Here is a 26,638-nt window from a genome sequence, read left to right on the forward strand (position 1 = left end):
TGTATCACCATGTGATGAATAAACTCACTTGCATCTGAGCTGCCTGCATAAAGGGTCCTTTGATAATTTACACACGGCTCGCAAACCGTGACAAAAACACTGGAAAAATTGGGCTGTTCTAAAACGTTTGACGGGTAGTGTATATATTTAGTTTATATATTTTCTTTATTTATAATTGTTTGTTTTATATTGTAGCAAAGTGTTACTTGGATACTTCTCTATGTGCTTCTTCATGTGCAATTTTGTTGCATTCTGAGCCTAAGAAATTTATTGGTGGTAGTGATGAACTGCTGTTAGAATCAAGTTAAATTATGATAAATCAGACAATTACCTCTCCAGCTGTTGTTACAGTCTTTGTTTATCGGGTCCTTACAGGGTAAAAGATGACGACACCTAAAGAAATCCTTCTGGGGACTTTGGAGGATTTGGGACGTGATGACTTTGAAAAATTTAAGTGGCATCTGAAGAACGGGTCTGTAGAAGGTTTACCAGCAATCCCAGTGAGTAAACTGGAGAATGCAGAGAGGACGGACATAGTGGATTTGATGTTTGATACCTACTCTATCAACACTTTTGAAGTCACTAAAAATCTTTTGGGGAGGATAAACAAGAATGATCTGTTGGAGAATTTAAATAAAACCATCCCAGAACCCACAGGTAAGTCAGGGAATGACTAAACAAAAAATACATAAACAATAAAAACCTTAGTTAACATTACACAGGTGCCATTAAAATCCATATAAATAATAAATCCAAAACACTTGCCAACACTTTCAGGAGTGAGAGACTGCAGAAAGCCAACAGTTTGTGTTTTATGCATCTGCACAAATAACCTCCTGTGTACACATGAATATCTGCTCTTTGGGTTGGTTTGATTAAAATGGGACCAGCAGCAGGTTTTCTGCCCATTTTACAGATTTATATTGTCAGATTGGTTTTAGAGCTGTTTTATCAACATAAATGAGGCGACAACAACAGTTTGGGACACGTCACAAATATGATCAAAGTGCTTTTTCTTAAATCTATTTACCAGTTGAAGGTAAAGTTAAAAAAATGGCTGCCATTTCTTTCTGCTGTTTGGAGACCCAAACAAAAAAATGCCCAGACAGTAAATGCTTTTTATTATGGTTGATGAAGGAAATTTCCGTCCCCGGTTTCCTCCAAGGCGTGAGCGATAAGCAGAGTTTTGTCCTTTCTTTATTAGATTCCTAATTATTCAAAGTAACACTCAGGTATGCCGCTCAGCTGGGTTAGTTACGACGTCGGGAGCAGCTTGGGAGAACAAGGAAACACAGACTGCTTCAGGTTGTCTTCCCAAATCGACTCAAAGGTTTATTAAGTATACAACAGCTTATATAGAGAAAAAAAGGTTCGTGTGTCAGCAAGTTCCCAGTTCAAACCAGTACAGACCAAATAAGGAAACGTCTTCCTGCCTTGTGAGCAAAGAAGTATCCTTTGTGTAGTTTATCAGTTCAGCTACAATTTATGATCATCCCAGCAAAATACACTCCTAGACATAGAATACAGAGTTCTTTCATTAGTGAATTCTGAAACAAACCACCTGGCCTTTAACGAGCCTTTTTCTAAGAGATAAAGAAAAAGGGAGGATGGGAGTAAGGAAGTGGTCTCGTCTCTGTGGTGTTTTCGACCTTGGGGTACCAGCCTGTGAGTCTTACACATCAATTCTTGGGTCAGAGAGAAAGAGAAAAACAACTATTAAATGGGCCTTATTGAGTAACTCTTTTCTGTATAATATCACAATAAAACAATATCCTGTAAATGCTACCATGGTATCAAAATATCACAACAGTTCCCTCCTTTTATCATGAAATGATAACATAGTATAAAGACAATGTAATAACATAATATAAAGACAAATCATAAACATAAAACAAATCATAAATGTAACTGGTCCTTCGAGCAAGCTTAATATCAAAAATTCCGAGAGCGTATACATGGTATCACACAACAGACAATAATCATCAAAAACAAATAATACATGCTGCAACGGTTACAAAGGCTACAATTAGTTCCCTCCATTTCCCAAACGTGTCCTGTAGCCACTTGTCTAGCCACTGACCGTGGCCTGTATTGGCAATTAGTTCTATCTGCAATGCTTCAAGTTTATTCATAGCTTGTGTGAATGAACTGTTAGGGGCGGTGTTATTGGGAATGAAAGTACAACAAACATCAACGGTTACTAGACCACAGGTACCGGTCCAATTAACAGGTAAAGCCAATCTAAGAGTATTATTGCACATCCAATAAGCATGTGGGATTGGTCTAGTTAGGCGCGTGACCATGTGTGATTTAACTAACTCCCCCCAGTCAGTATCATTTAATACACCCTCTGGGGGAACAATGATCGAGTCTCTGCTCGAACTTGAACTGTGTGTGTGTTCCTCCAGATATGATACAACTTCAGCCACAGAGACAGCTAGCCATGTCTCATTGCAGCGTGCACCTGGGGAGTCAGAGAAGAATGTATAGTTATCCTTTGTATAATCTATGTGTGTGTCTGGGCCAGTTAACTTTAGTCTGCGCAGACATATCATACTAGTATTAAAATGGAGAGGGATCTGTCCTAAGGGCAGTGAGGGCTTTAACCTAGTCTTAGGGCGTTTCATTGGGGCGCAGGTCCCTGCGGTGTCATTAGATAACTTCAATAATTCGCCTAATGGAGTCTCAGGGTTAGTTGGTGTGTGTGTGTGTCTAAGTAGGCAGTCGAGAGGGCTCAGAGTCAACTGTAAAGTGTCTTTAAGGAGAGCATTATCTCCGCCGATTTTCTCTAGTCCCTCAGTGAGGGGGAAACCGGATATGGGGTATCCTACTATTACCTGTTCTGGATTAGCCTTTGAACAGGCATAACAGTTACTGTTTCCTAAATCACGAGCGGCTGTTCTGGCATTTTCATACCAGCAGTTGACTCCTGCTCTAGGGGGCGCATAAGATGGTTTATTAGTGGCGTCTATGTTGCTATTTACTGATTTTAGGGAACGTAATGAGTGCATTAAGTAGGTGTCTTGCAAAATAGAGCATGAGGTATAGTCAGCAAAATATGACCTGCAGAAATGTGAACATGGTTGCAGTCTACAATACAAAATAGCAAAGAGAAATCCTAAGGTTAATGCGATAGGTATGATAAATAACCTAAATATATAAGAAAAACAGTTCTTCAGTTGTCTCCTGGCCTGGTCCCAGGTTCGAGAGACATAGAATAAATGTCATATGATGACAATGGGCATTTCATTTTCTCCATGATCAGGATGTAATGAGTCTAACTTTATCAGGTTAGACATCATGTGGTACTTTTGGCTTTCTGTTCCTGCTGGATGTTTGAGTACCTTGTTGTTGTTCAGGTGAAGCATCAAAGAGCTCTCTGAGTCTTGGCTCTTTCAGGCGTTGTGTGTTAATCAGTGATTGTGTGTGTATGTGGATTGAATCCTGGCGCTGGCTCGCCGGAGATGTCGTCTACCCGTGTGTTTATTTGCTCTGGTTCCAGGCGTTGGCCCGCCGGAGATGTCATCTGCTTGATCCGACGCCTGAGATGGTCCGATTGGGCTGGTCTTAACCCTGCTGGCATGAATCCACTGAGGTTGTCCGTCTGTGAGGATGCTGGTTCTTCGTCACTGCCAGTAAAGCCTGGGGGCTGGAAAATGCGCGGCCTCCCAGAGTGTCCTTGGTTTTAGTGGCTTCACCAACACGCATCTCCTGGTCTCCACTTGTGGGTTGGATCTGTGGAGGGGAGAGGCTGGGAGAGACAAACTTTCTGATAGTTATTATTCAGTGTTTCTACCAAATTGTAGACATAGTCGGACAATGCAATATCTACATCACCTTCTGACAGCGGTGCCCCTCTGGAAGCTGACCATGGTGTTGGAAATGGTCTTATTTCAAATGGAGATAATTTGGTTACTGCAGATTGAGTCCTTCTAATCTCACACAGGACTTGAGTAAGTAATTTGACCCAGGTCATTAAAGTTTTAGCACACTTTTTAATTACTTCTCATGTGAATGAAGGTCCTCTATCACTGTTAATTTGGTGAGGTATTCCGAATCTGGGTATTATTTCATTGCTCAACTTTTGATAGACTACTTCTGCAGTTTCTTTTGAGGTTGGATAAGCTTCTACCCATTTACTAAATTGATCCACTATTACCAGTAAGTACTTGATGCTTCCTTGCGCTGGCATATGTGTAAAATCAATTTGTAATGTATGAAATGGAAAATCTGGTTGTGGTAAATGCTGATGTTTTGCTTTTGATTTTCCTACATTAGTTCGCGCACATGTTAGACAGGTTGCTAATATGCTTTTTACTGCATGTGATGTTTTTTTTAATTACAAATCTTGATTTTATTGCCCCTATTACCCCTCTTTGTCCGACATGACTCATACCGTGAAAATGTCGGGCAAGGACTGGCATCAGGGAATATGGGAGGGCAATCAAACCCTTAAGATTTTTATATAGGCCATCTCTGTCATCCAGGGTACAGTCATTATTCTCCCAATAGGTATAATCACATGCAGAGGCTTGCTCTTGTATGAATTTTAAACCAACATTTGTTTCTAAATAGTCTGGGAGTGTAACAAGTGGCAGCTGTAGGGGCACAGATAATACTTCCTGCGGAGGTGGGAGCTGTGATGCAGCTGCAGCCTTGGCTGTCACGTCTGCTAAAGCATTACCTGTTGCTTCGTCTGTGTCAGCTGTACTGTGTCCTTTCGTTTTTTACAACTGCAACGGCCGATGGCAGCTGTATAGCCTGAAAAAGTCTTTGAACAAAATCAGAATTTAGCAATTTATTTTCCATCAGCAGATCTAAATCCTCTCTGTCTCCACAATGTGCCAAAGTCATGCACAACGCCAAATGCATAGCGGCTGTCTGCGTAAATTGTCATACGCTTATTCAAATGTAGCTCACAGGCGCGTATTAAAGCCATGAGCTCTGCTTTTTGTGCTGAGTGAAATGGTAATGAGTGAGCCTCTAGTATGATGTCAGGCAATGTCACCACTGAATAGCCACAAAGAAATGAGTTGTCATTCGGCCTTGAACAGGACCCGTCCACATAAACCGTGGCTGAGTCTGGGATAGGTGTTTGCTCTAAATCTGGACGTGGTGCTGTGGATTCCTGTATACGTGTCATGCAGTCATGATCGTCAAGCCTGTCTGAGCCATCCTGTCGGTCAGAAGAACACAGCATAGGATCAATAAATGTGCTGGCGAATCAGGTGTGCTGCTCGCTTTTATAGTGAGATTTGCATGTGTTGTGTAGTTATGTTTGCTAGAATGGTCATGACCTGGTGATTGGTGTGTAGAATAGTGTCATGTGAGAGTGTAAGCTTCTCGCAGTCCCTTATCATGATAGAGCAAGCTGCTACTGCCCTCAGGCAGGCCGGCATTCCCTGAACAATTCAGGCAGCACCTTTGAGTGGCGGAGGTCAGCACTCCCTTTAATGCATTGAAAGAGGCAGTCATTTCTGTGGACCACAGTATTCGAGGAGGCTTCTCTTTTTTACAACAGTCACGCAGAATGTGGTCATGAAAAGAACAGTCTGGTATCCACTGTCTGCAATAGTTCACCATGCCCAAGAAGGACAACATTTCCTTCTGTGTAGTGGGACGAGGGACGGAGGTCACAGCTTTGACCCTGTCTGCAGTCATGGAACGTTTTCCGTGAGACAGTGTGAATCCCAAATATTGAACAGAAGTCTGACAGTACTGCATTTTCTTTGCTGATGCTTTGTGGCCAGTCTTTTGGAAGTGCTGGAGAAGCATGTGTGTAGCAGTTTGACATAGTTTTTCACTTTCAGCACAGAGGAGGAGGTCATCCAGTACAGCCCTGGAGGAGTGAAGCTGTCCAGGGTAGCACGGACCACCATTGAGAAAGCAGCAGGGCTGTCTATCATGCCTTGAGGCAGACGAGTCCAAGTGTACTGCTTATTTCTATGTGTGAATGCAAATAACGGCTGTGTGTCTTCATGCACAGGTACTGAGAAAAAGGAGCGGAGCATAAATCCACCACGGTAAAATGTGTATGCAATGCATGTCAATATGCTGTGAACATCTGAAACGAGAGGTGGCAGAGGAATGTTGACTGCATTAATTTGCCTTAAGTCTTGTATGAAACGCCATACGCCAGGTTTGTTAGGCTTTGGCACAGGATTGACAGGAGTATTATATGGAGATAATGTAGGCTTTATTACTCCTGTAGTCTCTAAATCTCCTATGATGACATCTAGAGCTGCGGCTTTTTCCGTGGAAATGGGACATTGCTTGACATATACTGGCTTGTTGTATTTAAGGTATAAAGTCAATATAAGGTAGGTTACATCTATGTGTCGACATATTTCGTAACCTATGTCTGAGTTATGTAACAAAATCACTGTTTGACCTTAGAGAAACAAAAGTGTGGCTCCCAGTCATGGGATTACCTGGTAGTGGCGTCTGTACACGTTTTTTTTTGGCACAGTGTGTGACATAGAGTACCGGACAAAAAGGATGTTGAGTTCATTCTCTGCTGAGGGTCCAGCTGACACAGAGGATGTTCCTTCTCCATCATGTCGGTACATAGGGCAGAGAAAACATAAGCTGTTATCAGTGTCAGCAAACATTTCACCCTTTATGTTAAATGAAATACACAAATTCATTTTTGCTCTGGGTGTCTGCGGCTGCTGGAAAACTGAGCCACAATAAAAACACATATCTCTACTTTTATCCTTCCGTCCTCTGAAACTTCCTTGCTGTGCTGGAGCGGGTAATCCTGCATACATTAGTTTCTCACTTTCCTCTGAGCCTTCTACATCAAAATTCAACTTTATCTTAACACTTTTAGCTTTCGTGGTAGTATCTGCACTGGCCTTCAGTTTTACTGACCTGTTTTCTGGCGATAATCGTTCGGGATAGGGCTCCAGAAATAAATTAGAATGCATTGAACTTACAGTCCGTAAGTTGTAAACAAAGTCAGTCACATAAGCACTTCCGCATGTTCTGGATACGTAATCATGGAAGTCTTCGCCGATTCGTGGACGTGGGTTACACGTAACCGGAAATGGGAGTCGTACTGAGCTGTTGTTTGAGACTTTAAATTTAATTTTTTTGGTTTTACAGGTAATTTTGATTTTTTATCGGACTTGTCTGTGGTCTTTGAATTATTCTGACCCATGTTCAGTGATTTCCAGAGGGGTTTACACGCTTGAAGGATTTATGTTAGTATTTCGCTGCGGCACAGCTGAGGTTACTTTAAATTTATTGCTAGCAATTTTTGTTTGGGTGAGCAACTCTCACTTAACGAGCAACTTCTCGCTTAACGAGCAACTTCTCGCAAAACAACAGGCAACTTCCTGTGTCACTTTTTGGTGAGCAACTTCTCACTTAACGAGCAACTTCTCGCAAAACAACAGGCAACTTCCTGTGTCTTTCTGCTTTTAATTTACTGCTTTTAACCCTTGTATGGTAATCGGGTCTGTGAGACCCGTGTTCAGTTTACTTTTCTTTCGTTTTTTTTTTTTTTTAAAGAAAAGTTAAACAATTAATTATTCTTTCACGTGTAAATGTGTTGTGTCTTTCCACTTGATTATAACACATTAATTCATAGTAATTTAACATAAAATTGTTTGATAGTGTTAATTTGGAAAGCCACAACTCTAGCGGGTCCACCAACACCACACAAGGGTTAATTTACTTTATTCGGGGACTAAGGAAGTCGTCAGTGTATCTCTCTGGATCACTAAGTGAAACTTCGTCAGCATATCCCGTTTTTTTTATGGATCGATCACTGAGAGAGGTATAATACGGTCTTTATATAAATATGAAAGACGCATATTTAACTTCTGTCAGCCAATCCCACTTCTGACACCAAAATTGAAGGAAATTTCCGTCCCCGGTTTCCTCCAAGGCGTGAGCGATAAGCAGAGTTTTGTCCTTTCTTTATTAGATTCCTAATTATTCAAAGTAACACTCAGGTATGCCGCTCAGCTGGGTTAGTTACGACGTCGGGAGCAGCTTGGGAGAACAAGGAAACACAGACTGCTTCAGGTTGTCTTCCCAAATCGACTCAAAGGTTTATTAAGTATACAACAGCTTATATAGAGAAAAAAAGGTTCGTGTGTCAGCAAGTTCCCAGTTCAAACCAGTACAGACCAAATAAGGAAACGTCTTCCTGCCTTGTGAGCAAAGAAGTATCCTTTGTGTAGTTTATCAGTTCAGCTACAATTTATGATCATCCCAGCAAAATACACTCCTAGACATAGAATACAGAGTTCTTTCATTAGTGAATTCTGAAACAAACCACCTGGCCTTTAACGAGCCTTTTTCTAAGAGATAAAGAAAAAGGGAGGATGGGAGTAAGGAAGTGGTCTCGTCTCTGTGGTGTTTTCGACCTTGGGGTACCAGCCTGTGAGTCTTACACATCAATTCTTGGGTCAGAGAGAAAGAGAAAAACAACTATTAAATGGGCCTTATTGAGTAACTCTTTTCTGTATAATATCACAATAAAACAATATCCTGTAAATGCTACCATGGTATCAAAATATCACAACAGTTGATAAACAGGACACTAAGGTGATTGGTCAAAGGTTGGAGGAAAGCCACAGTTCTCCTTATTTGACTGAAATCCACCATTTCAGCTCATGTTTTTTCTTCTGCAGCTTTCTTGGAGATTCCACTTCAGCCTTCTGCTGGCAACGCTCCCATTACCAAGCTTCCCATAGGCAGCATCATTAGAAGACATAGCATACATTTACACTGCTATGCAGATGACACCCAGCTCCATCTGTCCATGAAGCCAGATAACACACACCAATGAGTTAAACTGCAGGAATGTCTTAAAGACACAAAGACCTGGATGGCCGCTAACTTTCTGCTTCTTAATACAGATAAAACTGAGGTTATTGTACTCGGCCCTGAAAATCTTAGAAATATGGTATCTAAGCAGATTCTTACTCTGGATGGCATTACCTTGGCCTCCAGTAACACTGTGAGGAACCTTGGAGTCATTTTTGACCAGGACATGTCCTTCAACGCACATATTAAACAAACATGTAAGACTGCTTTCTTCCATTTGTGCAACATCTCTAAATTTAGAAATATCCCGTCTCAGAGAGACTCTGAAAAACTAGTTCATGCATTTATTACTTCCAGGCTGGACGACTGTAATTCATTATTATCAGGATGTCCAAAAAACTCGCTGAAAAGCCTTCAGCTAATCCAAAATGCTGCAGCAAGAGTCCTGACAGGGACTAGAAAGAGAGAGCAGATTTCTCCTGTTTTGGCTTCCCTTCATTGGCTTCCTGTTAAATCCAGAATTCAAAATCCTGCTCCTCACATACAAGGTCTTAAATAATCAGGCCCCATCTTATCTTAATGACCTTGTAGTACCATATGACCCTGTTAGAGCACTTCGCTCTCGCTCTGCAGGCCTACTTGTTGTTCACAGAGTATTTAAAAGTAGAATGGGAGGCAGAGCCTTCAGTTTTCAGGACCCAAAAAGATAGTTGTTTTTTTTTTCAGTTGTATTATTGTAGGTTCTTTATCTTACAATATAAAGCACATTGGGGTGACTGTTGTTGTTATTTGGAGGAATTAAAAAAAAACTTTTATACTTGAAATTCTTTCATTTATTCTACATATTTATTCATCACTGGCTCCATAGTGTTGTTTATGTAATATGTGAAATGTTGCTAGTATTGATTTGGTGCTGTATAAATAAACATAATTAAATCGAATGTGTCTCTATAAAACCTGCCCTCAGTTATAACCCAAGTGTCAGGGCTCAATGGCTCATGAAAAGGAATGGAGTCAAGCACAGAACCAAAAAACAGAGGCTGAGTGACTTTTAACAGAAATGTATTTTACTAGATTTCTTGACGGAGAAAGCTGAATCACGGCTAAATTCAACAGCAAGCGAGGTATTATGAGAAGTGCAGAGCTGAGGCCAGAACATAAGCTGAGGCAGGTCAAAGGAACAACAGGGGCAGAATCGGGCGAATAGAAACTATCCAGGATCACTGGAACAAAGGAGATAATAATCAGAGTGGTCCACAGTGTAGTGAATGAGTCCAAGATTTAAAAACTAAGAGGTGTTACGTGGCTGCAGGTGGAGATCAGCTGGAGGAGGAGATGAATTAAATCTGGGTACAGAGTGAGATGTGGGTGCACAGGGAGGCAGGCAGGTGAGGATGGCAGTTTGCAAGAGTGAGTTTTCCCAGCAGTGGCAGGCCAGAATCCTGAGGCGTGACTTATGGCGAGAGTTGGAAGATGTATCCAGGTGCCGACTAGGGAACAGGAAAAGAGGGTTACGCGAAACAAGCTGAGGAGCACAAGACAAAATGTGAGGCAGAGAACTGACTGTGGTAAGCAGACAATCTGGAGAAGGTTCATTGTGAGTGCTGCTCATAGATACTGCCGGAGTAATTGGCAACAGGTGAGGAGCACGGAGGAGTGAGGAGGGCTCCACCCAGGCGAGGAGAGCTGATGCTGTGGAAAGTTACTCAGACTCACCCGGATCATGACACCAAGAGTCCAGTGAACTGAACACATAACCACAGTAACCAGAATGCAGTTTTCTCATTTGTGTCATTTGCTGTTTATTCATGCAGAGATTCTCACTGAGTGTCAGCTCAAACTCAAGTCAGACCTGAAGCAGAAGTTCCAGTGTGTGCTCGAGGGGATTTCTACAACAGAAAACCCGACCCTCCTGAGTCAGATCTACACAGAGCTCTATATCACAGGGGGAGGGACTGCAGAGGTCAATGATGAACATGAGGTCAGACAGATTGAAACAGCATCCAGGAAACCAGACAGACCAGAAACAACCATCAGACAAGAAGACATCTTTAAACTCCCACCTGGAAGAGATAAACCAATCAGAACAGTGCTGACAATGGGAGTGGCTGGCATTGGGAAAACAGTCCTAACACAGAAGTTCACTCTGGACTGGGCTGAAGACAAAGCCAACCAGGACATCCAGTTCATGTTTCCATTCACTTTCAGAAAGCTGAATCTGCTGAAAGAGGAAAAGTTCAGCTTGGTGGAACTTGTTCATCACATCTTTACTGAAACCAAAAAAGCAGGAATCTACATCTTTGAAGACTTCCAGGTTGTGTTCATCTTTGATGGTCTGGATGAGTGTCGACCTCCTCTGGACTTCCACAAAACTGCAATCCTGACTGACCCTAGAAAGTCCACCTCAGTGGATGTGCTGCTGATAAACCTCATCAGGGGGGAACTGCTTCCCTCTGCTCGCCTCTGGATAACCACACGACCTGCAGCAGCCAATCAGATCCCTCCTGACTGTGTTGGCGTGGTGACAGAGGTCAGAGGGTTCACTGACCCACAGAAGGAGGAGTACTTCAGGAAGAGATTCGGAGATGAGGAGCAGGCCAGCAGCATCATCTCCCACATCAAGACATCACGAAGCCTCCACATCATGTGCCACATCCCAGTCTTCTGCTGGATCACTGCTACAGTTCTGGAGTTTGTCATGAAGAACAAAGAGAGCAAAGATCTGCCTAAGACTCTCACAGAGCTCTACCTACGCCTTGTGCTATTTCACCTAAAAACGAAGGACATCAAGTATGATGGAGGAGCTGAGACACATTCATGCAGGAAGATCATTGAGTCTCTGGGAAAACTGGCCTTTGATCAGCTGCAGAAAGGAAACCTGATCTTCTATGAATCAGACCTGACAGAGTGTGGCATCGATATCAGAGCAGCCTCAGTGTACTCAGGAGTGTTCACACAGATCTTTAAAGCTGATGAGTGTCACATGTTCACCGGTGTCGTTTACTGTTTCGTCCATCTGAGCATTCAGGAGTTCTTTGCTGCTCTTCATGTCTATCTGACCTTCATCAACTCTGGAGTCAACCTGCTTAAGAAACAATCTCCTCGCTTTAAAATCTTCCAGAAAACACTTACTGTAAAAGACTTCTACCAGAGTGCTGTGGACAAAGCCTTAGAGAGTCCAAATGGACACCTGGACTTGTTCCTCCGCTTCCTCCTGGGTCTTTCACTGCAGACCAATCAGGATCTCCTATGCATGCTGACACAGACAGGAAGTAGCTCACAGACCAATCAGGAAACAGTCCAGTACATCAAGAAGAAGCTCAGTGGGAAACTGTCTGCAGAGAAAAGCATCAACCTGCTCCACTGTCTGAATGAACTGGATGATCGTTCTCTAGTGGAGGAGATCCAACAGTCCCTGAGATCAGGACGTCTCTCCACAGATCAACTGTCTCCTGCTCAGTGGTCGGCTCTGGTCTTCATCTTACTGTCATCAGATCTGGATGAGTTCGACCTGGAGAAATACTCCCGTTCAGAGAAGGCATTTTTGAAGCTGCTGCCAGTGGTCAAAGCATCCAAGAAAGTGCTGTAAGTGAATCTATGAACAAATATGTTTAATAATGCTAGATGAATAAAAGAATATGTCTCCATTGTTATTCTTCCTCAGGCTGAGAGATTGTAAACTCTCAAAAAGAAGCTTTGAAGCTTTGTCTGAAATTCTCAGCTCCCCATCCAATCATCTGAGAGAGCTGGACCTGAGCGCGAACAAGCTGCAGGATTCAGAATTGGATTTGCTGTGTGTTGGACTAAAGAGTCCTGACTGTAAACTTGAAACTCTCAGGTAAGGATACAGACGTTTTGACACTTTTTGACTCTTAAATCTGTAAGTTTATCTTGATGCGGACGTTCAAAGTCAGCACAATTTTCCTTTTAAGTTCCTGAGTTTATATTTTTGACTGTCAGGTTGTCTGGACAGATGTTTTTATTTTATTTTATTTTTTTACTTGTCCCTAAAGTCAGAACTAAACCCACATGTAGATGACTTTCTGTTACTGGAGCAGCCTTCCTGAAGACAGCAGTGTGTTTTCATGCTTTTAAAGCCAAACTCACCTTTCAGACCTGGCTTTCATTTATTATCTATTTTTGTTTGTTTATTATATATTTATTTCTACTGTTTAACTACTGCTCACATCTGTTATCCTCCTTTTTAATTGTTCATTTCTTTTTACCCAGTGTTTCTATATTGCACTTTGTATTTGTCATCTATATTTATCATGCACTACTTTGCTCATTTATTGTTTGCTTTTAATGTTATTAAATTCCGGTCCTTTGGTATTCTTTACGGCCAAAAAGACACGGCTCAAAAGTGGTCTTTTTACTTTAAAAGATTATCTTTATTTTACATATCCGGATATGGAGACCTGAACACACAACCCCAGGTCTGAAGCACAAAACAGGAAGCCTAGTCATTTATATAGACGTCACACACACTTTAAGTTTCGATCAAACACTCTGCTTAGTTTCACTTTTTGCCTGCAAAAGCATGTAATTTCCTGTCAGTCCTGTCAGCACAGAGTGTACTCAGAGTTGGGCCTTTCTTATAAAGCAATATAATCAGCATATAAGTATTTAAGATTATAAATTTAAACCTCAACAATGTTCTTACCTAGTCTCTGGTTTGTTTGTTTGTTTGTTTGTTTGGTTTGGTTTGCTCAGTTCTGTTTTTCTGAGGTTTTTAAGTTATTAAATTTGTAACTGTAGTGATTTGTGTGTGTGACAGAGAGGCACTGCCAGGGATTTTTGACACAGGTTGTTCTTGTAAAATCAGTCTGTGAAGGTTCTCAGACATCCAGGTCACCGTAGTCTAAGGAGCTTGGAAAGAAAAGCGTCTGGACTTCTTTAAGTTTCCTTGAAGATGTTTCACCTCTTATGAGAGAAGCGTCTTCAGTTCTAAGGGTCAAATGGTGGAGTGGGGCAGTCAGTGAAAGGGCAATGGTGGTGGCTCAGGGTTTGTATGTTTGGGGGGTTCAGAGGGAAAAGATGAATGCAGGTCTGGAGTTGGTGTGTGAGAGCAGGGAGTGAATTCTGATCAAACATGAGTGTCATGAAGCCTGTTTGCAGTTGTTTGCACTGTTTTCCACTCTGGATGTTGTTTCTGTTCAGCTGTGAGTATAAAAGGCTCCATTCTACAACCTGTTTGTGTTAGTTGTTCAATAGAAACATTATTTTGTGCTGATGTTGCACTTCTTTTATTCACAACCAAAGAGTTTTTGAAGTCTGCATCAAACTGATTTAAATGACTTTTGAATATTACTTTAAATACTTAGATTTAAAGTTCTGATAAACGTTTAAATACAAAGATCACTATATTCTAATGTTTTGGCTGCAGTGTGTTTTTGCAGACAGGTATAACAGAACAGCTTTAGTGTTTAGATTGTTTAAACTTGAGTATGAATTTATACAAAATGCAGCAAGAGATTAAAAAAAACGTTTGATTATAAAATCGACTATATTGGATTCCTATCGATATCGGACATAAAAAGTGGCATCGTTCCATCTCTGCTTTGATTAGAGACACAGCTCTGTGTTTTCCAATTTGTCATTTTGAAAATTTACATTTCTTCACTGTTGAACAGCAGAAATGAGACTTTCCTGTCAGAGGTCATTTTTTAAAAATGAGGTGAATCAACCATGAAAACCATGAATCAACATGTGAACATGAGCTGATGCTGCTGAAGTGAAGCAAAGTTACAGAGGTTTGATTAGGTAATGAGTCCTAATGAGTCCAAGTCTTCTGCTGAATCAGCAGAAGACTTGGACTCATTTGATTCCAGCTTTGATATCATTGATTTCAATATGTCCATTTCTTTCACACTTCACCTTTAAAAGTGAAGCCATGTGGTTCCTGGAAGGAAAAACACGACTTTTTCAAGTCTTTGTCCTGTTTTTATGAGAAATGTACGACTTTAATGTGAAACATTCAGAGTTTTTTCTCTTGTTGTGTTTGTTTGAAGCTGCTTCCTGTTGGCTTCAGCTGTTTGGAGTTTCCATTTTCTAAACTTCTACATTCTGAACCTTCTTCAGGTCTGAACAGATGATGAAACACTGAATGATTTCAAGCACTTTGTCTAATAAACTTACATCTTTCATTCTTTATACAGATTGCAGAGCTGTGGTTTGTCAGAGATCAGCTGTGATTATCTGGCAGCAGCACTGAAGTCCAACCCCTCCCATCTGAGAGAGCTGGACCTGAGCTACAACTACAACCTGCAGGATCCAGGAGTGAAGCATCTGTGTGGTTTCCTGGAGAGTCCAGGATGTAAACTTGAAACTCTGAGGTCAGTCAGCATGTTTTAGTTGTGCTGAGATGAATATGATGTGAAAGTTGTGCTGACACTAAACTGCAGACATCAGGCTGATATTATACTGATCCACACTGAGGATCTTCATGGTAAAGTCTGTTTTCTTCTTCTCTGGTTTAGTCCATTGACTGCAGCAGAACAATGTTCACATTTCAAACAGTGATACTCAACGTATGGCCCGCGGCCCACACGCGGCCTGCCCACCTTTCCTGATTCAGAGAGAGGGGACCCTGATTAACTGTGTAGCTTCTTCCTCACAGTTCTAAGTATCAGACACAACAATGAATAATCCACAGCTGACTGTCTTTAGCAGGTCAAAGGTCACGGCACACAGCAGACAGTCAGAAATATTCTAACTCTGATCATTTATCAGTTGTGACACTGTGAGACTTGATCAGAGGTGTGATCATCACAGCAGAGGCCTTTGTGTCAAAGTCACTGAGGATCAAACAGAAACACATGAAGCAGATTTTCCTCTTCTGGCTTTTTATAGCAGATAACCTTCAAAATATTCTGCAGTCGATCAAAAACTGAAGCAAACCATGAAGCAACATGTGAACATGAGCTGATGCTGCTGAAGTGAAGCAAAGTTACAGAGGTTTGATTCCAGACACAGCTGAGAGTTTGTAATCTGTCATCATTTTAAAAAGTTTCCATGGAACAGCAGAAATGAGGCTTTACTGTCAGAGGCCGACAGCACTGAACACAACAGCAGACTGGTGGCTAATAAACAGTGAATGATGCAGAAACAGATGTTTGAAGCTGTTCTTGGAGTACACTGAGAGAGAGAGAGCTGTGCAGGCAGGAACAGCCAAAGTCAGAGAGAATTCATGAGCATATTGATCAAACGTGAAGCAGAGTTTGGATCTTCTTTTGCTGCTGCTTCACTCAGTTTTGGTTGGAGACAGATGAAACCTGCAGCTTCAGGATCTGTGAGCTGTCCACTTTCAGCCCCGACGGCGTGTCCGTGTACGTGCCGTCGAGTGAACGATCCACGCTCTGTGTTTCCATCTTTGTGTGTTTAGCTGCTCTCATTTACTGTTTTATCTGTTTGCTGCTTGTTGAAATAGTTTGTGAGCTTTAACCTGAGATTCTGGCAAAATACATTTATATTAAACATCGATTCAGGATTGAATGAATCAACATCATTTTATTCAAATTAAAACCATTTAAATGGGAACATGAATTTTTTACAGCCGCCTCTAATGCTGGGTAATGTCAGCTGGTCCATGTGCAGCTGGCTGTGAGGCTCAGGGAGCGTCGACAAAGTGCAACACTGAAAGAGCATCATCCATAAATATTCAGTTAGAACTGGACTCTCATACAGCGAGACTCAAATGCCTTTAAACATCAGCTTATCCTGCTGATCCAAGTCCAACACTGAGTTTGTAAAAACATGTTTGTCAATCATTTTGTTTGGTTTCTGAGGAAAATGATTCAATAAGTTGCTGCTAATACACAACATTTCATCATATTTCCTCATAACCCTCTTTTGTCTGACCATTTGATCCCATTTGAATTTGCAATAAAGGATCCACAGAGTTTGGTGACAATAATGACAGTAGATGTTTGTGTGAAAGTGCTGGAAGCAAATGAGTGTGTGATGTTCTTTCAGTGTTGCACTTTGTAGACGCTCCCTGAGCACTGGTCTCACAGCCAGCTGCACATAGAGACCAGTGTTGTTAGTCCAGGTCAGAAGATGACTTGTTGGAATGAAAATGAGCTTGTAGTTTGTCTGCTTTAATAATGTGACTGGAAAAAGGTGTTGGACTTCAAATATGTCCATTTCTGTCACACTTCACCTTTAAAAGTGAAGCCATGTGGTTCCTGGAAGGAAAAACACGACTTTTTCAAGTCTTTGTCCTGTTTTTATGAGAAATGTACGACTTTAATGTTCTTTTTTTTATACTCAATTTTTATTATAATTTACAACATTGCAACTTGTACTTGTCAATGTTCACAAGTAGGACAGTTACAGGAACTGCAATGCAGAAATCTAGATTAAAATAAGAACTGCAATTAGGAAGCACAAAACAAAACCCAAGCAAGCAAACAGACAACAACATAACAAAAAGAAAACAAAACAAAAACTTTATGTAATATTAAATAACTTGTGACAAACTTAGCCGTAAATGGACAAAACGAAACAGACCTATGCTAAATTATTGAAACAGTAAAGCATGTATGGGTCGCCAACGCTCAGTAAACAATTCTCTCTGAATCCGCAGAGCAGATGTTATTTCCTCCATCTGGTAAATTTCTCTTGCTTTATCAATCCACATATTATATGAAGGTGGGTCAAGATTCAGCCATTTAATAGTGATACACTTTAGTGCTGCTGTAAGATTCTTAAGAGATACGTTTTATTGTTTCCCGCAACACCCTTTGGTAAGACTCCTAAAATGGCTAACTGTTGGTCTTTTGTTAATGGTTGTTGGAAAACTGTACTGAGAACTTTAAATATGTCATTCCAAAGTGAGCAGATTTTTGGGCATGACCAGAATATATGTGATAGGGTTCCTAAAGAAGTACCACAATTTCGCCAGCAGGTGTCAGGATTTGTAGGCTTCATTTTGGCCATTATCTCTGGGGTTCTAAAATATCTCATGACCACCTTCTATTTAAATTCTCTCCACAGCCCAGAATTAGTCACCAGATGGGCTTCACCGAACACCTCTTCCCAGGTGTCCTCTGAGATTTGAGTGCCAGTCTCAGCTTCCCACCTTGCCTTAATATCCAAAGTTGCATTTGTATTGAAACTCATAAATGTGTTATAAAAATGACTGATTAATTTTGGGGAGGAATTACTTTGAAATGTTTTTAGAAATATTTCCTCAATGGGTGAGGGCTCCAAAACTTGCCTCCATTCTTTATGTTTTTGTCAAAAAGCTTCTTAGCTGCAGAAATCTAAAAAAGTCAGAAGAAGGAAGCCGAAACTGACCTCAACTGTTCAAATGAGCTCAGGTGCCCATTCCTCACAACATGACAAAGTTGATGAAACCTACTATGTGACCATGCTCTGAAGCCAGAGTCTTCCACAATAGGAGAAAAACCCTGCAGGGAGGAGAGGCTTGATAGAATTAAAAATTTCTTTTGGAAGACCAAATGATTGTTTGATTCTACGCCAAATCTTTAGTGTGACCCTCGTCCGTTCCCCCATATGCACATTTTTAATTGAAATGTTAGAAAAAAGCAGGGATTCCAATGATCTTTCGCACATTGTCTTCTCAATGTTTAGCCACTGAGTTTCAGACAAATCCCGCACCCATACAGTCAGGGGTCTCATCTGAGCTGCCCAGAAATAATATTTCAGGTTTGGAACAGCCAATCCCCCCTGCAGGTTTGACAGTTTTAATGTTTGGAACTTGATCATCCCTCATGTGTATTTAGTCTCTGTGTTTCATGTCTCTGTGTCGCATCGTCTGTGTTCCCACCCTCCATATTTTCATGCCCAGTCTTTTGTATTCTTAGCCATAGCTTTCTGTGTCTTCATGATTTATTATAGTATTAGTTCCCCAGTTTAGTTCTCTTCACTGTGATTCTGCCTTGTTTGATGTCTTCAGCCGAAATAAAGGCTCGCTTTTCGTTCAAAACTCAGTTTCATGTCTGCGCCAGTGTCTGCGCCTGAGTCCTCCACACACTCTCCATACGGTCAGCTACTGCGACCGTGACACTAAACTACATGCTGTGTACAGCCACTCTCCCGAGCCTGTATTATATACACAGCGGTTACAATGACAAACTGAATACAATCTCATATCTACAAAACAGGCTGAGTCAAAGTTGCAGCTACGCTTATGAACATGGAGGAAAAACAGGCGAGTTATCAGCTCACCAGCTACGACTAAGAACAGCTAACCAACTATCCTTGAGATCTACAATGACCAGGGAATAAGGTCTACAGACAACCAAACTATCCTTGAGATCCACAATGATTTCAATAAGGTGTTTGATATTCCCTCCTTGGGAGAAGATGCGATCGCTAGTCTGGAGGAACCTGTCTCTAATGTTGGAATTGAAACGGCCGTACGGAGCATGCAGTCTGGAAAATCTGCTGCCCCGACGGGTATCCATCTGATTTTTTCATAAAGTTTTCTGACCGACTGAATTCACTGTTAAAATCAACTTTTGAAGAATCCTTCCTCTCACAGTCGTTGCCTCCAACGATGCATCAAGCAGTGATGTGTTTAATTGTAAAACAGGAAAAAGACCATTTAGATTGTCGTTCATGTCGTTTAATATCTTTGTTCAACACAGACACCAAGATCCTGGCTCAAGTGTTGGCCCGTCGCTTACACAAGTATTTGTCCTCCATTATTTCACCAGACGGGCTTTATTAGGCACTCTTTTTTGAACATTAGAGCTCTATTAAATATCATTTATACCCATGTTAAAGGAGATACATTGGAAACTGTAATTTGGCTTGACACAGAAAAGGCGTTGGATCAAGTGAGATGGGATTTTTTTTTATACGCTTAAAAAATGTGGCTTTAATTTTGTATCTTGGATAAAAGTATTGTATTGCTCCCCTCTAACAGCCGTCCAGACTAACAATAATCTGCCCCCCAGGACAGGGATGCCCTCTGTCTCCTTTTTGCCATTGAACCGCTAGCTGTTGCTCTGAGACAATGTGTTGGTGTTGAGGGAAAACATCGAGGGGTATCGAACATGAAGTCTCTCTTTATGCCGACGACATGATTTTATTTATTTCCAACCCATCGAACAGCCTCCGCAAACTTTTGGATAGACTTACAATAATAATAATAATAATACGTTTTATTTATAGGCGCCTTTAAGAGCCTCAAGGTCACCTTAATGCATACTTAAGGAATTTGGGACAATTTCTGGATATAAAGTGAATTTTGGGAAGAGCGAGGAAAAGTCTATCTGTACGACAACTGGGGAGTTTTGTGTATTTTAGCCCCTTTTAAACCCAGCTATAACAAGTTTAAGTACTCGGGCATCTGGGTGACAAGAAAACCACAAAGACTTGTATAAAACTATCTTCCTTTATTGTCGAAGCTTAAAGAGGATTTTGGAAAATGTGAGTTTTGCCCCTTTATATTTATGGTGGGGATGCAGAACAAGGAGCAAAGATGAATGTGATGCTGAATCAGCAGAAGACTTGGACTCATTTGATTCCAGCTTTGATTTCAATATGTCCATTTCTGTCACACTTCACCTTTAAAAGTGAAGCCATGTGGTTCCTGGAAGGAAAAACACGACTTTTTCAAGTCTTTGTCCTGTTTTTATGAGAAATGTACGACTTTAATGTGAAACATTCAGAGTTTTTTCTCTTGTTGTGTTTGTTTGAAGCTGCTTCCTGTTGGCTTCAGCTGTTTGGAGTTTCCATTTTCTAAACTTCTACATTCTGAACCTTCTTCAGCTCTGAACAGATGATGAAACACTGAATGATTTCAAGCACTTTGTCTAATAAACTTACATCTTTCATTCTTTATACAGATTGAAGAACTGTGGTTTGTCAGAGATCAGCTGTGATTATCTGGCAGCAGCACTGAAGTCCAACCCCTCCCATCTGAGACAGCTGGACCTGAGTAATGACTCCTTGTCTTTGAATAAGAACAAGCTGCAGGATCCAGGAGTGAAGCATCTGTGTGGTTTCCTGGAGAGTCCAGGATGTAAACTTGAAACTCTGAGGTCAGTCAGCATGTTTTAGTTGTGCTGAGATGAATATGATGTGAAAGTTGTGCTGACACTAAACTGCAGACATCAGGCTGATATTATACTGATCCACACTGAGGATCTTCATGGTAAAGTCTGTTTTCTTCTTCTCTGGTTTAGTCCATTGACTGCAGCAGAACAATGTTCACATTTCAAACAGTGATACTCAACGTATGGCCCGCGGCCCACACGCGGCCTGCCCACCTTTCCTGATTCAGAGAGAGGGGACCCTGATTAACTGTGTAGCTTCTTCCTCACAGTTCTAAGTATCAGACACAACAATGAATAATCCACAGCTGACTGTCTTTAGCAGGTCAAAGGTCACGGCACACAGCAGACAGTCAGAAATATTCTAACTCTGATCATTTATCAGTTGTGACACTGTGAGACTTGATCAGAGGTGTGATCATCACAGCAGAGGCCTTTGTGTCAAAGTCACTGAGGATCAAACAGAAACACATGAAGCAGATTTTCCTCTTCTGGCTTTTTATAGCAGATAACCTTCAAAATATTCTGCAGTCGATCAAAAACTGAAGCAAACCATGAAGCAACATGTGAACATGAGCTGATGCTGCTGAAGTGAAGCAAAGTTACAGAGGTTTGATTCCAGACACAGCTGAGAGTTTGTAATCTGTCATCATTTTAAAAAGTTTCCATGGAACAGCAGAAATGAGGCTTTACTGTCAGAGGCCGACAGCACTGAACACAACAGCAGACTGGTGGCTAATAAACAGTGAATGATGCAGAAACAGATGTTTGAAGCTGTTCTTGGAGTACACTGAGAGAGAGAGAGCTGTGCAGGCAGGAACAGCCAAAGTCAGAGAGAATTCATGAGCATATTGATCAAACGTGAAGCAGAGTTTGGATCTTCTTTTGCTGCTGCTTCACTCAGTTTTGGTTGGAGACAGATGAAACCTGCAGCTTCAGGATCTGTGAGCTGTCCACTTTCAGCCCCGACGGCGTGTCCGTGTACGTGCCGTCGAGTGAACGATCCACGCTCTGTGTTTCCATCTTTGTGTGTTTAGCTGCTCTCATTTACTGTTTTATCTGTTTGCTGCTTGTTGAAATAGTTTGTGAGCTTTAACCTGAGATTCTGGCAAAATACATTTATATTAAACATCGATTCAGGATTGAATGAATCAACATCGTTTTATTCAAATTAAAACCATTTAAATGGGAACATGAATTTTTTACAGCCGCCTCTAATGCTGGGTAATGTCAGCTGGTCCATGTGCAGCTGGCTGTGAGGCTCAGGGAGCGTCGACAAAGTGCAACACTGAAAGAGCATCATCCATAAATATTCAGTAAGAACTGGACTCTCATACAGCGAGACTCAAATGCCTTTAAACATCAGCTTATCCTGCTGATCCAAGTCCAACACTGAGTTTGTAAAAACATGTTTGTCAATCATTTTGTTTGGTTTCTGAGGAAAATGATTCAATAAGTTGCTGCTAATACACAACATTTCATCATATTTCCTCATAACCCTCTTTTGTCTGACCATTTGATCCCATTTAAATTTGCAATAAAGGATCCACAGAGTTTGGTGACAATAATGACAGTAGATGTTTGTGTGAAAGTGCTGGAAGCAAATGAGTGTGTGATGTTCTTTCAGTGTTGCACTTTGTAGACGCTCCCTGAGCACTGGTCTCACAGCCAGCTGCACATAGAGACCAGTGTTGTTAGTCCAGGTCAGAAGATGACTTGTTGGAATGAAAATGAGCTTGTAGTTTGTCTGCTTTAATAATGTGACTGGAAAAAGGTGTTGGACTTCAAATATGTCCATTTCTGTCACACTTCACCTTTAAAAGTGAAGCCATGTGGTTCCTGGAAGGAAAAACATGACTTTTTCAAGTCTTTGTCCTGTTTTTATGAGAAATGTACGACTTTAATGTGAAACATTCAGAGTTTTTTCTCTTGTTGTGTTTGTTTGAAGCTGCTTCCTGTTGGCTTCAGCTGTTTGGAGTTTCCATTTTCTAAACTTCTACATTCTGAACCTTCTTCAGCTCTGAACAGATGATGAAACACTGAATGATTTCAAGCACTTTGTCTAATAAACTTACATCTTTCATTCTTTATACAGATTGTGGAACTGTGGTTTGTCAAAGATCAGCTGTGATTATCTGGCAGCAGCACTGAAGTCCAACCCCTCCCATCTGAGACAGCTGGACCTGAGCGACAACAACAAGCTGCAGGATCCAGGAGTGAAGCATCTGTGTGGTTTCCTGGAGAGTCCAGGATGTAAACTTGAAACTCTGAGGTCAGTCAGCATGTTTTAGTTGTGCTGAGATGAATATGATGTGAAAGTTGTGCTGACACTAAACTGCAGACATCAGGCTGATATTATACTGATCCACACTGAGGATCTTCATGGTAAAGTCTGTTTTCTTCTTCTCTGGTTTAGTCCATTGACTGCAGCAGAACAATGTTCACATTTCAAACCTTCAAAGAAGAAGAAAAATCCTCCACTGGAAAATTCACTGTGAAACTCTCAAACTCTTCATTGCACCTTAAAGTCTGTGTGACACTGAAATCCAAAGCAAAATGTGCGTTTGCTTTACAGACAGCAGTCCAACACAAACATACACACATCATCCAAAACACAGTCCAACATCCAAATCTCCTCCACTGCCAGCATGAATGATGGGAAAGAGAAGGAGGAACACTCTGACATTCAGGGTTAGAATGAGTTTCATCAAGCAGACTGTGAAGATCAAAGCTGCATTAGAAAGCTTACATGAATGAATGAGTGGACAGAAGTGGACAGAGATCATCTGAAGCACTTCAAAGGCTTTAAATCTGCACATTTCTCTTTATTCTTTATCAACTCTGTTAGTTTCTCTCAGTTTTCTGTGGAATGAAGCTAACAGCAGGCTAATAAGATGCTGACCAATAGGTTTCTATTAAAGGTTGTAATTTGTATATGAAAAAGTGCTTTGGCTCAGCAGGGATCAGCTTACAGGTAGAATACAGCTGCTGGATGGGATTAGCAGGTCATAGCTATCTACCAAACTGCTAACTGGGGGATTTCAGGCCATCTATGGATCATTTTTGCTAACTGTTTATTCAGCTTAGGCTCACAGGGCTGCAGCCTGTGCCCTAGCTGTCATAGGGCAAGAGGCGTGGTCCACCTGCACAGGTGAGCAGTCCATCACAGGGCCAACAGAGAGACACAGAGAAGCACTCCCTCACATCCACACCTACAGCCAATGTAGAAGCACCAATGAACCTAAGCAGCATTTCATTGGACTGTGGGAGAACATCCAACCTCCACAGAAAGGCCCAGCTGACCAACAAGCTTCAACCTACAACCTTCTTGCTCTAAGGCACTAGTGCTAACCACTTTTGCCTATTTCAGCCCAAATCCTGCATCTTCCTGTTTCTGACTCCAGGCCAGCTCCACTAACACTTTCTCATCAGACACTGCCACCTAGTGGAGGAAGTCTTAGTTCCATTTGAAGCTTCAGATTACAGTTAGATCCTTTACAAAGAGGTGGAGGTGGTGGGGCCGCAGCACCATCATCACTGAGTGCCATAGGACACTTAACCTTTGTTTCCATATGCTGGGAACTTCCTGTTGTTCCAAGGAGGACTGGAAAATGTGTGAAAATCTCCCAGTCAGTTCCTCACAGCACACTTCAATCATTTCCCTCCCACAGCATCAGGACCAGGGCTTTTTCTCTCTTTGGTCCCACTAAGAGAATTCCACACAAACACCTCATCAGTGGGACTCTCAGAGCTACCAGCCCTTTGCTACAATCACAAAGCTCTTCATTGAAATCAATGATATCAAAGCTGGAATCAAATGAGTCCAAGTCTTCTGCTGATTCAGCATCACATTCATCTTTGCTCCTTGTTCTGCATCCCCACCATGGACTTCATTCCTTTCCAAGCCAGCCTTGAGTGTCCTTTATTCAGCTCATCCTCTGCTTTACTTTTACACCTGATTTTAGCTGCTTTATCTCTCTTTCAACAGGTTTCTGTGCCTCAATCTTTTTCTTCTCTCCCTCATAACAAGACAGCTTCTTCTGCCTGAGAACATGTTGGAGTGATTTACTAATCCAGGGCTGCTTATTGGGGAAAATACTTCCTGTTTGCAAAGTAATCCCCATTTTTCCCAGAAAGAAATGTCAGTAGAAATCGATGATCTAAGTGAGAACATGAGCCTTTAAAAAGTCCCAGTGGGTGCAGTCAAAGCAGTCCCTCAGTCCCAGTATAGAGTCTTTGGTCCAGACTGGAACAACTGTGTGCCCAGTTTGAGCTCTCTTCAGTGCTGTGACCTGACAGACCCAGAGGGGCCATCACATCACATTTAGAAGCTCCCCTGATGGAGCCACAACACATGTCCAATACTTAGTCTGTCTTGTTGGACCAACTGGAAGAAATGATTCAAGGACTTAGTCACAGAACAGAGATTCAAATCTCCAAAATCCAACTGGCTGCATCAGGACATATAGTCTGAAACTCTGCACAGTTTCCTGTTTGAAGCTGCTTCCTGTTGGCTTCAGCTGTTTGGAGTTTCCATTTTCTAAACTTCTACATTCTGAACCTTCTTCAGCTCTGAACAGATGATGAAACACTGAATGATTTCAAGCACTTTGTCTAATAAACTTACATCTTTCATTCTTTATACAGATTGAGTTACTGTGGTTTGTCAAAGATCAGCTGTGATTATCTGGCAGCAGCACTGAAGTCCAACCCCTCCCATCTGAGAGAGCTGAACCTGTACTTCAACAACCTGAAGGATCCAGATGTGAAGCAGCTGTCTGATCTTCAGCAGAGTCCAGACTACAGACTGGAGACTCTGTGGTCAGTAGAGTGATGGAGTGAGTGGGTGGTGCTGTCAGCAGTATTGTACTAAACACAGTCAGTATGAAACAAAGATCCAGTGTTTCCTGTAAAGCTGCAGCTTCTCAGTGAAGCTGTGAGAGGAGAACGGTGACAGGCTTCAGGATTGGACACAAACACTTCCTGTTTCTCACCCTTATGGTCACCATAGTAACGGCTGACACGCTCTGATCAAACACTGTCAACAGCCAATCAGCTCTCTGAACAAAGCAGCACGCAGACCAATGACTGCATTGATTTCCAAGTTTAAAGCAGTGAAGAACACAGTCTGTAGGTGAGGAAGAATTTAGTGAGAGCAGATGTTTGGATGGAATTCCTCCAGTTAACAGCTGGAACCGTCCATCTGGATTGTTGGGCTTGTTGTTGGGGTTCCTACAGAGCTCAGAGTGGACACACCAAGGTTCTTCTAATGAATGAAAGTCCAAACTCAAACTAGGAGGGAAAAACATTTTCAGCAACTTCAATAAAAATCCAAAGATTAGAAAAAGTGAAGCAACAATGAGTCCTAGTACAGTCCCAGCACTGACGTCCCTGCTGCTCTTTATACTGGATGTGCTGCATCACTGACTGACAGCTGATGAAGAGTCTCTGGAAACACTCGTTTATCCCCTCTGCTCTTCCTCCTTCTCTCTGCAGGTGGAGGGGATGATGGTAAACAGGACAGTGTGTGTGCTGAGAGAGGAGCAGCTGTGTCCTGATGATCCAGAGAGGTTGAAGCAGCAGCAGCTTGTGTGTAGAGACGCTCTGACTGGGCCATGTTACTGGGAGGTGGAGAGGAGAGCTTCATCCAGCAGTGACTGACAGAGGAATGAAGTGCAGATGACTGTCAGTGCTGCAGAGTGAACTGCTCTGAGAACAGCTCCACTGTCAGACACAATGTAGAGTCCAGCATCAGCCCTGTGTGTCCCTCTGGATCTGACAGAGGATCATCAGTGTATCTGGACTGCTCTGCTGCTGCTCTGTCCTTC

At 41.7% G+C, this 26,638-nt stretch overlaps 3 protein-coding genes across 3 annotated transcripts in view; all 3 read left to right on the forward strand.

The window, feature by feature from the left end:
• LOC147302807 (NACHT, LRR and PYD domains-containing protein 12-like) overlaps positions 1 to 25,965 on the forward strand; it is a 291,268-nt gene extending 265,303 nt beyond the window's left edge. The window contains exons 10-11 of the mRNA XM_086282123.1: positions 14,940 to 15,116; positions 25,458 to 25,965. Of these exons, the coding sequence (XP_086138249.1) occupies positions 14,940 to 15,116; positions 25,458 to 25,644 (364 nt within the window). The 3' untranslated portion in view covers positions 25,645 to 25,965. The remainder of the gene's footprint in view (positions 1 to 14,939; positions 15,117 to 25,457) is intronic.
• LOC147302806 (protein NLRC3-like) overlaps positions 1 to 26,638 on the forward strand; it is a 341,154-nt gene that overhangs the window by 268,862 nt on the left and 45,654 nt on the right. The gene's annotated exons all lie outside the window — the stretch shown is intronic.
• On the forward strand, positions 384 to 12,623 carry LOC147302818 (NLR family CARD domain-containing protein 3-like). Its single transcript, XM_086284447.1, has 3 exons — positions 384 to 657; positions 10,596 to 12,366; positions 12,446 to 12,623. The coding sequence occupies exons 1-3, from the start codon at positions 384 to 386 to the stop codon at positions 12,621 to 12,623; spliced, it is 2,223 nt and encodes a 740-aa protein (XP_086140573.1).

This window comes from Aulonocara sp. 'chitande type north' Nkhata Bay, linkage group LG23 (assembly GCF_057382095.1).
Source record: "Aulonocara sp. 'chitande type north' Nkhata Bay isolate Kocher_YH1m ecotype deep benthic linkage group LG23, A_spYH_male_GT1.1, whole genome shotgun sequence".
Lineage (NCBI taxonomy): Eukaryota > Metazoa > Chordata > Actinopteri > Cichliformes > Cichlidae > Aulonocara > Aulonocara sp. 'chitande type north' Nkhata Bay.